The sequence below is a fragment of the Macrosteles quadrilineatus genome, unplaced genomic scaffold, assembly GCF_028750875.1.
Source record: "Macrosteles quadrilineatus isolate MER2022 unplaced genomic scaffold, UCM_ALF_1.0 Scaffold_6__1_contigs__length_79288215, whole genome shotgun sequence".
Classification (NCBI taxonomy): Eukaryota; Metazoa; Arthropoda; class Insecta; order Hemiptera; family Cicadellidae; genus Macrosteles; species Macrosteles quadrilineatus.
The window spans coordinates 21,084,428-21,098,550 of NW_026542599.1; the positions used below are offsets into that span (position 1 = coordinate 21,084,428).

The 14,123-nt window shown below is 38.4% G+C and overlaps 1 protein-coding gene across 1 annotated transcript; it reads right to left on the bottom strand.

Annotated features, from left to right (window-relative positions):
• Nucleotides 1-4,953: 4,953 nt before the first annotated feature.
• LOC128997378 (uncharacterized) lies at nucleotides 4,954-5,778 on the bottom strand. The gene has a single exon (XM_054423015.1). The coding sequence runs from the start codon at nucleotides 5,776-5,778 to the stop codon at nucleotides 4,954-4,956; it is 825 nt and encodes a 274-aa protein (XP_054278990.1).
• Between the last annotated feature and the right edge of the window lie 8,345 nt (nucleotides 5,779-14,123).

Here is a 14,123-nt window from a genome sequence, read left to right on the forward strand (position 1 = left end):
CAGAAAGAAGATGGATGTTGGCAAGTTGGTTTGCTTTGGAAAAAAGACAATCCTCACTTACCTGAAAGTCGGTCTGTTGCTTGGCGAAGATTAAACTATTTCGATGAAAAAATGAAAGAAAATCCAAAACTTAGCGAACAATATCATAAACAGATATTAAGCTACGCTGAAAAGGACTACGCAGAGAAGCTGAGCCCAGATAAAGCTAACAACAGGAGTGAGAAGACATGGTATCTCCCTCACTTTTCCGTGATCAACCCAAGGAAACCAGACAAGTTCCGGTTTGTGTTCGACGCAGCTTCGAAAGCTCACGGATAAAGCTTAAACAGTCATCTACTTCCTGGGCCAAACTTGTTTAACAGTTTGATTGGGATTCTGTTTCAATTTAGAAAACACAAGATTGCGTTTGCAGCAGACATAGAAGAAATGTTTTGAGAATAAAAATAATAGCAGAAGATCAAGATGCACTACGCTTTCTCTGGAGAGGAGAAAATAGAAATCTTGAAGAATGGTGTATGACATCTATGATTTTTGGAGCGGTGTGCTCACCTACTAGTGCCATCTATGTCATGAGGAAAAATGCTGAAAAATATGGAAAAGAAAACCAAGAAGCTTTGCATGCCATACAAGAACAGTTTTACATGGATGACTATCTGGACAGCAGAGAAACTATTGACGAAGCAGAAACTTTGGTAAAAGATGTAGTAAATATCTGCCAGAAAGGAGGATTCAACTTGAGGAATGTCATCAGTAATTCAGAGGAACTAATTAGTTCACTGCCCAAGTCTAAATGGTCAAGCAATTACTCGAATGAAGAATTGGGATTATCAGCCGAGGATACAGAACGAGTTCTCGGACTGCACTGGAACTTTCGTGAAGATGTCCTTGTCTTTAAAGTGAACTTCATTAAAGTAAAGAATGAAATTGTACAATTAAAGGAGTCTCCAACGAAGCGACAAGTTCTGCAGGCTGTGATGTCTATTTACGATCCATTGGGATTCATTACTCCGATTACGATGAAAGGAAAAATCCTTGTACAAAACATGTGGAAGTTAAACATTCAATGGGATGAAGTAATACCAGTTGAATTAGAGAAGTTGTGGGAAAACTGGATGAAAGATGTAAAGAAGTCAGAAAACTTGAAAATACAACGGTGCTACAACCTAATTTCAAATTGCTCCTTGTAGCTGCATATATTTTGTGATGCGAGTGAAAAAGGATTTTGTTCAGTGGCCTATTTCAGAGTGGGAAAAGGAGATCAAGTTGAGGCTACATTTGTACTAGCAAGATCACGTGTTGCTCCTCTAAAGTCGTCCACCATCCCTAGACTTGAACTGCAAGCAGCTGTATTAGGCAGTCAAATTGCATCTTTGATCTATCAGTTTCACAAAATGGAAATAGACCAAACATACTTTTGGACGGACTCAAGAATTGTGTGGTGCTGGATTCAAGCAACTCAAAAGTAAAAGTCAGCCTACGTTGCTAATCGTGTTGATAAAATACTGAGCAACTCAGACAGAAATCAATGGAGGTGGTTACCTACGACAGAAAATGTAGCTGATGAAGCTACACGGGAATCATCAACTCCATTAACGAATGAAGTTGTGAACTCACAAATGCTAGACAAGAGTAAAAATGCGTGTATTTAGTAAAAGTTTAAGTGAACAATAATAATTGAATGAATTAGTAAACAAATAAATATCATCTGTTAAAATAAAGATTTATATACAGGTAAGTAGTCGTCAGGCACTACAGTACCCCCTTGCCAGTGGTTGAGCTGTGTAGTTGAGCAAACACGAAAAAAAAATCAACTCTGGAACCGTACTGGAAAATGAACTTGCCTCCCAGAGCGCGTAGTTATTGGTGTAGATCTCAGAATAGGTTTAGATGTCAAGGTACCTCGTTGTTGAATGTCAGAATGAGAAAAGGGAGGAGTAGTAGTTATGGTGCCTCTGGAAACGCTGGTGTCATCATGGTCGAGTTGTAAGGAATAGACTGGCTTAAGTCGATCCATTGAAATGGTTACATCATTGCCTCGAATCCGAATTACTGCAGTCTTGTCAGATCTTCTAATGACGAGGTAAGGACCTGAGTAGGGGGGATCGAGTGCACCCTTAGAAATGTCGGTACGTACGAAGACATGAGTGCATGTGTTGAGATCCTTGAACACGAATGGCGTCCTACCTCCATGTCTTGTTCCATCAACTGGTCTTAAGTTGTTGAAATGCTGACGCAGATTTTTGGCAAAACTTTGTGGGTCAAGTTCATGGTTGGAATCGCTAAGTGTAAGGAACTCTCCAGGTAGGCGAAGTGGTTGACCATACAGGAGTTCAGCTGAAGAAGCTTGTAGATCATCACGCCATGCTGTCCGTATTCCCAAAAGTATGACGGGCAATACCTCAGTCCATCGTGCTGTTGCGTGGCATCTGATGGCTGCCTTCAGTTGACGGTGAAAACGTTCAACTAGTCCATTTGACGATGGGTGATAGGAAGTTGTTCTGAGACGAGTCGAACCTAACAAATCTCCTAGGTGTTTAAACAGGCTTGACTCAAATTGCCGACCTTGATCTGTTGTAATTCGTAGTGGTGTTCCGTATCTAGAAATCCAAGTGGTAAAAAGTGCTCGTGCTACAGTTTCTGCTTCTATGTTTTCGATTGGTACTGCTTCTGGCCACCTTGAGAAACGATCAACACAGGTCAAACAGTACCTGTAACCTTCGGAGACAGGTAGCGGACCAACAAGGTCAATGTGTATGTGCTCAAACCTGGAAGATGGAGGAGCAAACATACCTACAGGAGTCCAGTTGTGACGTGATATCTTGGACTTTTGGCATGCCATACAAGAACGGGCCCATCGACGGCAGTCAGAGTTCATTGAAGGCCAGACAAAACGTTGACTGACAAGTTTCAATGAAGCTTTAATACCTGGGTGGGAGAGATTATGTAAACTGTTAAAAACGGTTTGTCGAAATGGCCTTGTGATGAAGGGACGAGGGATGGGAGTAGATATGTCACAGTAAAGCAAAACCTGTGTTCCTGGTATTGGGATCTGTCGAAGTTTCAGGCTGGAATCAGACTGCATGTGACGTATTAACTCTTCATCTTTGCTCTGTGAGTCTGCTAATGCCTGATAGTCCAATGGAACGGCAATCGTCTCAATTCTGGAGAGGGTGTCAGCTACCACATTACCTTGTCCAGAGATGTGGCGGATGTCCGTTGAATACTGCCCAATGTATTCCTAGTGACGAAATTGGCGGGGAGAGCATTTGTCAGCTTTTTGCTTAAATGCAAAAGTGAGTGGTTTGTGATCTGTGAAAATGGTAAACTGCCTACCTTCTAACATATGTTTGAAGTACTTTACTGATAAATATATTGCTGTCAACTCTCTGTCGTAGGCACTGTAATTTTGTTCAGCAGAGGTTAATTTTTTTGAGAAAAAGGCCAACGGCTGCCAGCTATCACCTATCTTTTGCTGCAACGCACACCCCACAGTATGGGCGGAAGAATCGCAGAAAATGGCCAATTGAGCATCTGGTACAGGGTGAGACAGCATCACAGCTTTACTAAGGCTTTGCTTGCAAGCCTCAAATGCTTCATTACTTGCCATGGTCCAGTTGACAGGTGAATTTCCCTTCACATTAGCCTTCAGGAGTTCGTTTAGTAAGCTTTGATGCTCCGCCGTGTTAGGCAAAAACCTTCGATAAAAATTTATCATGCCAATAAACCTCCTTAGTTCCTTAACTGTTTTAGGTTTAGGATATGAGTTGATGACTCTAACCTTTTCTGGCAAAGGTTTGATACCTTCTCCAGATACTTCATACCCTAGAAAGTTAACGACTGATGTTCCTAGAACACACTTACTTGGGTTAATGAGGATCCCATAAGTAGAAAAACGGTCAAAGAGCTGTTTTAAGTGTAATACGTGTTGTTCTTCTGACTCTGAAGCTACTAGGATATCGTCGATTTAAGCGTAGCAGAAGTCTAAGCACCTAAGTACGCCATCTATAAAGCGTTGAAACGTTTGAGCAGCATTGCATAGTCCAAATGACATGTAAGGGAATTCGAACAGGCCAAAAGGTGTGGTAATTGCTGTCTTGTGGACATCCTCAGCAGCAACCGGAATCTGGTGATAAGCCTTAACAAGATCTAAGGTGGTGAATATTGTCTTACCATGAAGTTGGTGAGAGAAATCTTGAATATGGGGTACAGGGTACCGATCAGGGATAGTTCTAGCATTCAAAGCCCTGTAATCTCCACATGGCCTCCACTCATCGCCTTTTTTGGGAACCATGTGAAGGGGAGAAGACCAGCAACTAGAAGAGGGTCTAGCTATACCTAGTTGAACCATGGATTCAAATTCTTTTTTGGCGAGTTTAAATTTATCCGGTGCCAGGCGGCGGGGTTTACTGAACACCGGAGGTCCTGGTGTTGTCTCAATATGATGTTCTGTGTCATGTTTGGAAGTACAATCAGGTTTACCTGAAGGTCTGGTGAGGTTTGGGTATTCATGAAGTAATTGAGAGAAAACTGTCTGTTGACAAGACTTAATAGTTTTAACACTACTCACTAAATGAACTGAAGGAGGTTGACCTTTGGAAAAAAACGAAGTTGACTGGTCAACTAAACATTGACGTCGTACATCAACAAGCAGATCATAATAGTGTAGAAAGTCTACCCCTATTATTGGTTTGGATACATCGGCTACGATGAAACGCCAAACAAATGAGCGGCGTAGACCAAAGTCCAAAGGCAAAGATACAAGACCATACGTCGTAATCTCAGTATTATTAGCTGCATATAGAGTATAGTCAGTCTTAGGTCTTTTTTTATCTAACATATTACGAGGGTAGACGCATACATCAGCTCCCGTGTCAACTAGAAATTGTTGTTTGGTTACCTTATCGGTGACAAATAGGCGACGGGAACATGTGAGGTCGGAGTCGCTTGTCGCCATTAGAGACTCCCTGGGTCGTTTCCCGATCTGCTTCCTTTGAATCTGCAAGGGTCGGTGCACTTCGTTGCTGCGTCGCCGAACCGCCAGTGATACCAACAGACGTCATGGCGATCAAATCGATTCTTGGAGCATTGCCATGATCGTCTACGAGGATATGTGTCTGATGTCTTGTGGAATTTTGGACGTCTCATGTCTTCTTTGATTCCTGCTATTTCTTGTTGAAATTTTTCTGTTACTTCTCTAATATTTGATGTCAACGTGGTTGTAAAGCGTTCCATCATTTCTTCCATCGGGGTTGATAAGGACGCCTCCGATACTTGATGGTGAGGACTGACTTCATGGACAGCATCCGCAAGCTCCGCCAGTGTATCGAGGTCCGCAGCCTTTTGTGTTACCAAGATGGCTTGTGTTGCTGAAGGAAGACGGCTAAGCCATTGAAACTTCAGTAGTGGATCAGGTATCATGGTTCCGGCTAGAGTACGCATGTGCCTCAGGAACTGTGATGGTTTCCGATCACCTAACTCTTCTCGTTCCAAAAGCTGTTTCGTCTTCTGTTCCTGGGTCAAGGTAAACCGTTTTATAAGTTCTTTTTTTAATTTGTTGTACTTTTCTTCTGCTGGAGGGTTGGTGAGGATATCCCTCACTTCCGCTGCGTATTTCGCATCTAGGTTACCGCAGACGTAATAGAACTTAGTTTCGTCGACCGTGATCCCCGCTAGAGAAAACTGGGTTTCGATTTGTGCAAACCACAATTCTGGATCTGAGTGCCAGAAAGGAGGGATCTTGACTTGAATTCTGTGTACTGATTGTTCTCCGTTTGACATTTCGGATCGCGTCGGGGTCACCAATTGAAGTTGTGAACTCACAAATGCTAGACAAGAGTAAAAATGCGTGTATTTAGTAAAAGTTTAAGTGAACAATAATAATTGAATGAATTAGTAAACAAATAAATATCATCTGTTAAAATAAAGATTTATATACAGGTAAGTAGTCGTCAGGCACTACAACGAATGATTGCCGTTGGCTTCAAGGTCCAGCCTTCTTACTTAAAAAAGAAAAAGAATGGCCAAAAATTGAAAGCATTTCGAGAAAAGAAGACTGCAATGAAGTGGCCTTAGCAATTTTACCTGATAACAAGGTAAATATTATCGATATGGAGAGATTTTCAAAATACTCCAGGCTCATAAGAGCAGTAGCATGGATGCAACGATTCATTTCCAATACGAGATGTAAATCTGAGAGAAATACAAATGTGAGTCTTGGTGTTGAAGAGCTTCAACGAGCTGAAGAAATCTGCTTCAGACTTGCACAATTAGATTCTTTTCCCAAAGAAATGAAGAAACTTGAGGAGAACAAGCCAGTTCCTCGAGAAAGTCGACTTTTTAAGCTAAGCCCTATTTTGTCAGGGAACTTATTGAAAATGAGAGGAAGGACTGAATATGGGAACCAGATCAGTCAAGACTTGAAGAATCCCATAATTTTAGATCCTAAACATCGACTTACAGTCCTATTGATCCAACATGAACATGAACAGGCAGCTCATCAGGGTCAAGAAACTGTGGCAAATAATATGAGACAACGATTTTGGGTAATCCGTTTGAAGCGAGCAATTAAGAGCTGTTGGGCAAATTGTAAGAAGTGTCAGCTGCGCAGAAACACGCCTAAAAATCCTGAGATGGCTCCTCTTCCGGCAAACAGATTAGAACCTTATGGACGTCCATTCACCTGTGTGGCTGTGGATTATTTTGGGCCTCTGGAAGTCACTATAGGTCGCAGAAGAGAAAAGCGATATGGAGTGTTGTTCACATGTCTGTCAGTGCGAGCGGTACACTTGGAGATTGCAAATTCTCTCAATACGGACTAGGCAATTCTTGCAATCAGGAGATTCGCAGCAAGACGGGGTTGTCCTTCGAAATTGATCTCAGACAATGGTACCAACTTTAAGGGCGCAGAGAAGGAATTAAGAAAAGGACTTGACTCGTTCGATAACGAACAAATTAAAACGTTCTGCGTGGGGAAGATGATGAAGTGGACGTTTCTACCTCCGGCGAGCCCTCACATGGGTGGTGCGCACGAACGTCTTATACAATCTGTGAAGAAATGTTTAAGAGTGATTTTAAACACCCAAGCTCCTAAAGAAGAAACGTTGACTACTCTACTATGTGAAGTAGAATACATAATCAACAACAGACCCTTATTTCCTGTATCAGACGACCCTAATGATGAGCTCCCTTTGACACCAAACCACTTTCTCCAGGGAGGAGCAGATAGAGTCACACCAGCTGTCATTATAACGGAGAAGCACCTGCATAGACAATGGAAGATCGCACAGGACATGGCAGACAAATTCTGGAAACGTTGGCTGAAAGAATATGCGCCTTTACTAAACAAACGCTCCAAGTGGCACACAACACAAGTAAATCTGCAAGTCGGTAACTTGGTCCTTATAACTGATGAAAACCAAGCCAGAGGGCATTGGGCTAAGGACAAGGTGGAGGCGGTACACCCTGGGCGAGATGGCCAAGTTAGAGTAGCGGACGTTCGAACAGCCACCGGAGTCTGGAGGAGACCTGTAACCAAACTGGTGAAGCTGATGACCTGAGAAACCCCCCTGGGAGAAATGTTAGATAGTTTTTTTATAGTGTTTATAGTGGGTTTAATGCAGATTTAGTATGCATTGGAAAAATTATTTGTATACTTTAATAATTATATTGATCAGCTGGTTTATTGGTTTCAAAATAAATGTAATGAAAAGAACATGAGTTTTATTAGCAAAATAATTTAATCTATTAATTTTGAACAACTAGATTGAATATAACCCTATTCCAATTCAGGAGATGAATTAAAATATAGGAATGCCAGTTGATCATTGCTAATAGAGAGAATTAAATCTAATTCAATAAGACGTCGCTACTGTTCTTGTTACTTTTAAAAACTTAGTTGTTAATTGAAATTGATAGTGGATTAGTCAACAGATTAGATTTTTCCCTCGCAAATAAAAGCCATTTATATACTGTACTGTTGGATTTAAACATGTTACGTTTGAAATGGTTATTTCAATTACGATTTGTATGCTCTCCAAAGAGTACATAAGTTTTATGTGGGGGAGGGGGCATTCTTGTAACTCTTCACCACGATTGGAAAAAATCAATTTGTACGGACCTAATTTCGTCTCAGGGAAAGTAAATGAGCATACCAACATCTTGAGCACACACAGTGATGGAAATGTGCACTAAAATCCTTTAAATGAAACCAACTTACCAGTCAATCACCAAAAATATACATCACACCGTCAAGTTCATCAATATTTATAAACATCAAAATTCAATGGTGCTTGTTTATGTATTTACCCCACTTACCATTCAATTCACAGGGTAATGCAGAACTCATTCGCATCTATTATACAGCTGTTTATGCTTGCAATAGGAGCAGGATAGGAATTTTCATAAAGAAAACTGTAAGCAGTTACCAATTTCCCACCTTAAATACCATCTCTGACTGTTAAACATTTGTTTTTAAATTTTAAATTAATGAAACGTATATATTGACAAGTACTAAAAAACATTTTCCTACAGTCACCTGACAAAGTGGACTCTCTTACACAGATTATAGTACAGAAAGCCTTACTTTAACGCACAGTTTTTACTTTTCACACAGTTTTACTTTGGCGCACACTTTAGTATTCCAATCAAACAACAAAAAACAGCGTGCTTTTATTATACACGTAATCCGCAACACTTAAAGATATTACGACTACGATCAGCTGGTGCAGCGTTTACCAATTCGTTCAATGTTTGGATTTAACCTAACCTAAAAAAGTTTTGTACAGTGTTTGAAAGACTAATTATTTATATGATTTATAGTAACTATAGGAAAAATAAAATGTGTAACACGAGTGCAAACTGCCTTTGCTGTGTCACTTTGCCCACTAGTTACACAAATAACTATTGTGTTTGTAAGAAAACTTTCCTACAAAATATCTTTTCTGTGAGTCAAACTAACCTAACCTATCCTAACCATCATATAACACACTGAAACAGGAATATTACTCCGAAGTCGACGTCTAAGTTGATTGGTAACACAAAAATCGTGAACTCATTCTCAACAGATAGTATTTTCTCTACCACTGCATGGAATTGATCACATAGCCATACCTGTTGTACAGAACGGGAAATAGCCCATTGCCGCTCTAGAGCCTGCTCATTTCTAGACCAACCACAGCCGCGGATCCGGTACGTTTGTTATAGTTGTGGACAGGGTAACTCCGGACCAGGAAAAGGAGACCTACCTGCCTCGGCTATTGTAGAGTCGCCCGACCAACCGACCCTAATTAATGTCGCTTGGCTGCGCTCAACGAAAACAACAACTAGATACCCAATACCATAAACTTAAGTTAATTTATTTACAAAAATTATTAATATTGATTATCATATAATGTTTTTTTTAAATGTCGATCATTTTGAAACTAAATTTTATGTAAATCGGCCAATTTTGACCATTTGTGCCGCCAAACTAGTTTTTCTTTTAAAAACTAATTTTTAACAAACAATGAAAATTGAATATAATTTACATCAAAGCGTGAGCAAATGGAGGAATAACAAAATGCGTATGTATGAATGTATTAACATTTTATTATATCATAACCAAAATAAATAGATCGTTTGAATACAAATCTGAAAACATAATTTTAATCAGTAACTTAATTAACTGTACAATATTTCTACTGGTTCTAAATTTAAAAAAATGCAAAGGCACAAAGTACGAAAAAAACAACACGACATTAATTAAAACATAGAACACAGTGTGAAAGTTGTAGCTAAAATTTAACTAATACTAAGTAGGCAACAAAATTCGTTACTCATCCCAAGTCCAAATACTGTCTAAGTCGTTAATAGATTACGATACGTTAATCCGGAAATGAGCGAGAGCAACATAGTGGATACAGTTTGAGTTTTAATTTTAACTGGTGCGAGCAAATGGAAAGTATACGAGCTTTATTTTAACAACAAAACCGCAATTTTAGATTCTTTTGTAAATATAGTACAGTAAAAAAAGTTACATAGTATACTAAAAAGTTACATAGTATAAAAGAAAAACTAGTTTGGTGGCACAAATGGTCAAAATTGGCCAATTTACATCAAATTTAGTATCAAAAAGATCGACATTTTAAACCAAAACATTATATGATAATCAATATTAATAATTTTTGTAAATAAATTTACTTAAGTTTATGGTATTGGGTATCTAGTTGTTGTTTTCGTTGAGCGCAGCCAAGCGACATTAATTAGGGTCGGTCGGTCGGGCAACTCCACAATAGCCGAGGCAGGTAGGTCTCCTTTTCCTGGTCCGGAGTTACCCTGTCCACAACTATAACAACAGATAAGAAATAACATAACCTTTAAAAACCAAACATAACCTAAATGGCATTTATTATACATCTGTGTGTTATTATGAGTTAATTTACAGCTTCCTAAATTATCAAAGCACCATTATCGGTTTAGTATTAACAACATAAAGTTATTTAATGTTTAAATCAGTACTGTAAAGACGCAGTACACTAAAGCCGCCTTATAGCAAGCCAAACTAATGGACTATAAATTGAGATAATATCACTTAATTGGCCACAAGATGGCGTGGCTTGGTGCCGTAGTTAACAGTTTCTGATATAATCAAAGATTAGGGCCAATGTATGCCGTAATATACAGGGTGGCTGAAAAGTAACTTGCCCTCCACCCCCTTATTATTTTCGGTTTAAGATATTTGAAATCGGTTTGTGGCAACATTCTTAGATTTAAAGGGCTACAATAAAAGGGGGTAGCTTAATATTTTCATATGTGAAGTATAGTCAAGTTTTTGTAGGTCTTGATGAAACTAAGCAATAGCCACAAAGAAAATAAAAATAGGAATACTAATAACAAAATGGCGTCCAAAAATGTTAACCCTAAAACGGACAGAGATTAAGTGTTTTAATTACAACAATCATGGGGATTTTCCAGGCACTGTTTACCTACCAGATGTTATTAGAAATTATCTGACCTAGAAAAATGATTGCCTTGATACAAAATACAAGTTAGTAAAATAATAATTTAATTTGTTTTACTATCACAATACAATGCTTTTTAATGCGGGCTATTTAAAAGCAATTTTCAGCTGCCATTTTGTTATTAGTTAATCGATTTTTATTTTCTCTATTGCTTGGTTTTAACAAGACCTGTAAATATGATATGGAATTCGTCTACTTCCAAATTGAAATTTTGAGTTACCCCCCCCCCCCCTCATACCAATAAGAGTGAAATTTTCAAAACTCACCAACATTATTGTAGCCTCTTCTTATCTATGAAGATTGCTGCAAACCGATTTCAAATATCTTAAATAGTTAAAAAGTTGACATGTTGAGTCGGTCGTTTAAGCCGTGCACGTGCTCTAAATGTTTTCGTGTATTCGTGTTTTCGTGTGTACGTCCTGTTTTTATATGTCTAATATTTATTCACCCCTGACGCAATGCAAATGAAGACTTTTCGTATAAGTATATCAAGTCTATAGTTTAGTGCAGAGAGCACAGAATAGAAATTTCTATTCTGTGCTATCTGGTTTAGTATACCACTACGCACCTGACGATGGAGTTATCTCCGAAACGGCCGTAGTGAAGTATCACCCCTGATTACGTAGACGGTATAAACCAAATATATTATTATTAGAAAATAATAGTTCAATCATTGCAAGGTTAAAAGAGGCCGCCAACCTCTTAAAAAAAAAAAAATTGAAGATGATAATTATTGTAAATTAGCTATTGCATGAACCCCACGCTTTTCGATTCAAATCTTACAAGTATTTATTATCTGCACGTATTTATAAATTATTTTATACTTTTAGTTCGTTTAAAACGTAGAATTTAAAAAAAAGTTGTATTTTAAAAAGTCTTTTTTATTTATACATTATTTTTTTCATTACAACGACAAAAATTATCTAAACAAAAAACAAATTTAATTTGTTTATGGTATTTCAGGTGTTTATATTAATCAAAGTAGTGTGGAATGAGTAGGCCTATAAATAAAATATAATACATACTTATTTACTCAAATGAGTAATATGTTTCTAAAGTGCCACTTATCACAGTTTGGTGGTTGTCTGTACTCAGTATGGATTATATTCACATACCTGTAGTATTTATTGTTAATCCTTGCTCAAAATGGACACACTTAGCACTTAGCACTTAACACTTAGCTTGGGGGCAATATGAAAATCTGCATGAAATAATAAGTTTAGGTAGTTTTATATTATATTTGCATTAATACATTTCCTATACAGTAGTTAGAAATTCAGGTCAACAAAATTGATGAAACACATTGGAATTCCAATCCTTGTGGTTGGTTGTCGCTAAAACTAAAACTCATCGAGAAACTATTTAATGGGAGTTTGAATCTATGACCCAATCAAATTTATAGTTTAGCTATCATAGAACGAGTAAAACAGCTTTTGCAAAATTATCATTTTATATACAAGCTTATTAGGTATATTTCTAAATTCTATTTTCTACACGGCTTTAAATAACATTTAAAATTACTTATTTAGATTCTAATACCTTTTAGGGCCGGTTGCTGAGCTCGGGATTTAGCTAAGTTCTAGACTTAAACCGGCTTTAGACTCTGGAGTCTAAGAAATGGCTTGCTGAGATAGGGCGTTAGCGAAGTCCAGAACTTATTAGACTCCAGAGTTTATTTGGCTGGTTAGACTCTGGAGTTTAAAAATTGACTTGCTCAGTCAAGGACCTATAAGTCCAGAACTTAATTTAGATTCTCGTCTCTTGCTGAGACAAGGATCTAGCAAAATCCGTTAAGTCCAGAACTTAAAACACTACGATTTTAGATCCTCGCCAGGGGCAGGATTTAAATTAGATTCTAGACTTTACAGAGGGTATAAAGGTCGATTCACACACATCAGTTAAGGTCGATTCACACACATCAGTTACGAAACGTCACAGTAAAGTCACTTCAGGCACGTCACAGTTAACAAAAATATTCTTTGATGGATTTTCTATTGCGCTATCTACACTCATCCGTTGCAGTCCCGTCAGTCACTCTGCTGGCATCCGTCAGTCAATTTCAGATTTCTTTCCAACGATACTTTTTGATTGTTCGGACGGATGACGGAACTGTTTGAGGTTAGAAAATAGTGTTATTGTTATTTAAATGGTTGCGTTTGTAACAATCAACAAGATGGACAATGATAATTTAATAGAATATAGGTTTAAAATTTAAATTTTTTGACTGTAAATTACTGTAAATATTAGAGACGGAAGACTGACTGAAACCAACTGACGGACAATTGACTGAGAAATTGCGGATGCAACTGAGACTGGACTGTAACTGTACTGTAACGGAACTGTGACTGAACTGATATGTGTGAATCGACCTTTAACCTCATTTCAGTCGTTGTTTTCAAGTCAGTATAAGTGGATCGTTACTATGGAGTATCTAGATTATTTGGATTATGTTAATATACAAGTACCACGACGTAGACGCAGGCATCTTGGTCGTGCACAAAACCCGTTTCACGTGTTAGATAGATTTACACACAAGATAGATTTCGTTTTTCAAAAGACAATACACGTGAGCTAATTCGGTTACTGTCGCCAGGATTAGGGGTGTATGATGAAAGAGCTTGGCACAGCATCCCGAAATGGAAGCAAGTGCTGATTGCACTTGGGTTTTTTGCAGATTTTTTCAACTGTTCGTTTTTTTGTCATGTTCTTTTTTTCCATGTCAGGGTATTTCCCAACCAAATGCTGCAACAAGTTTAATTCTTTCTTCTCAAATCGGGCACGCTTTTTTAAGTCTTCGCCGCTCATATTGACAAAACCACAAAACACTATTCACAATATCTATAGTAAACAACTACGCGCGTCGACGACCAAATACACGATTTATAACTACACAATAACTACACCAAATAAATGTACAAACAATCCACTACAATGTTAATGAAAATAAACTCCTAGCTCCGAGTGAAGTGTCACCCTTGACAACCTGACTGATACTGACTGACTGGACAGGTCGACAGGTGGTAGACTGGACGCAAATTTGGAGAAATTTGTCAAAAAAACCCAAGACGCACCCTGCTAGGCCATATAACAGTAAACAGAGGGGGTGTGTCTATTGTTTACGAAGCG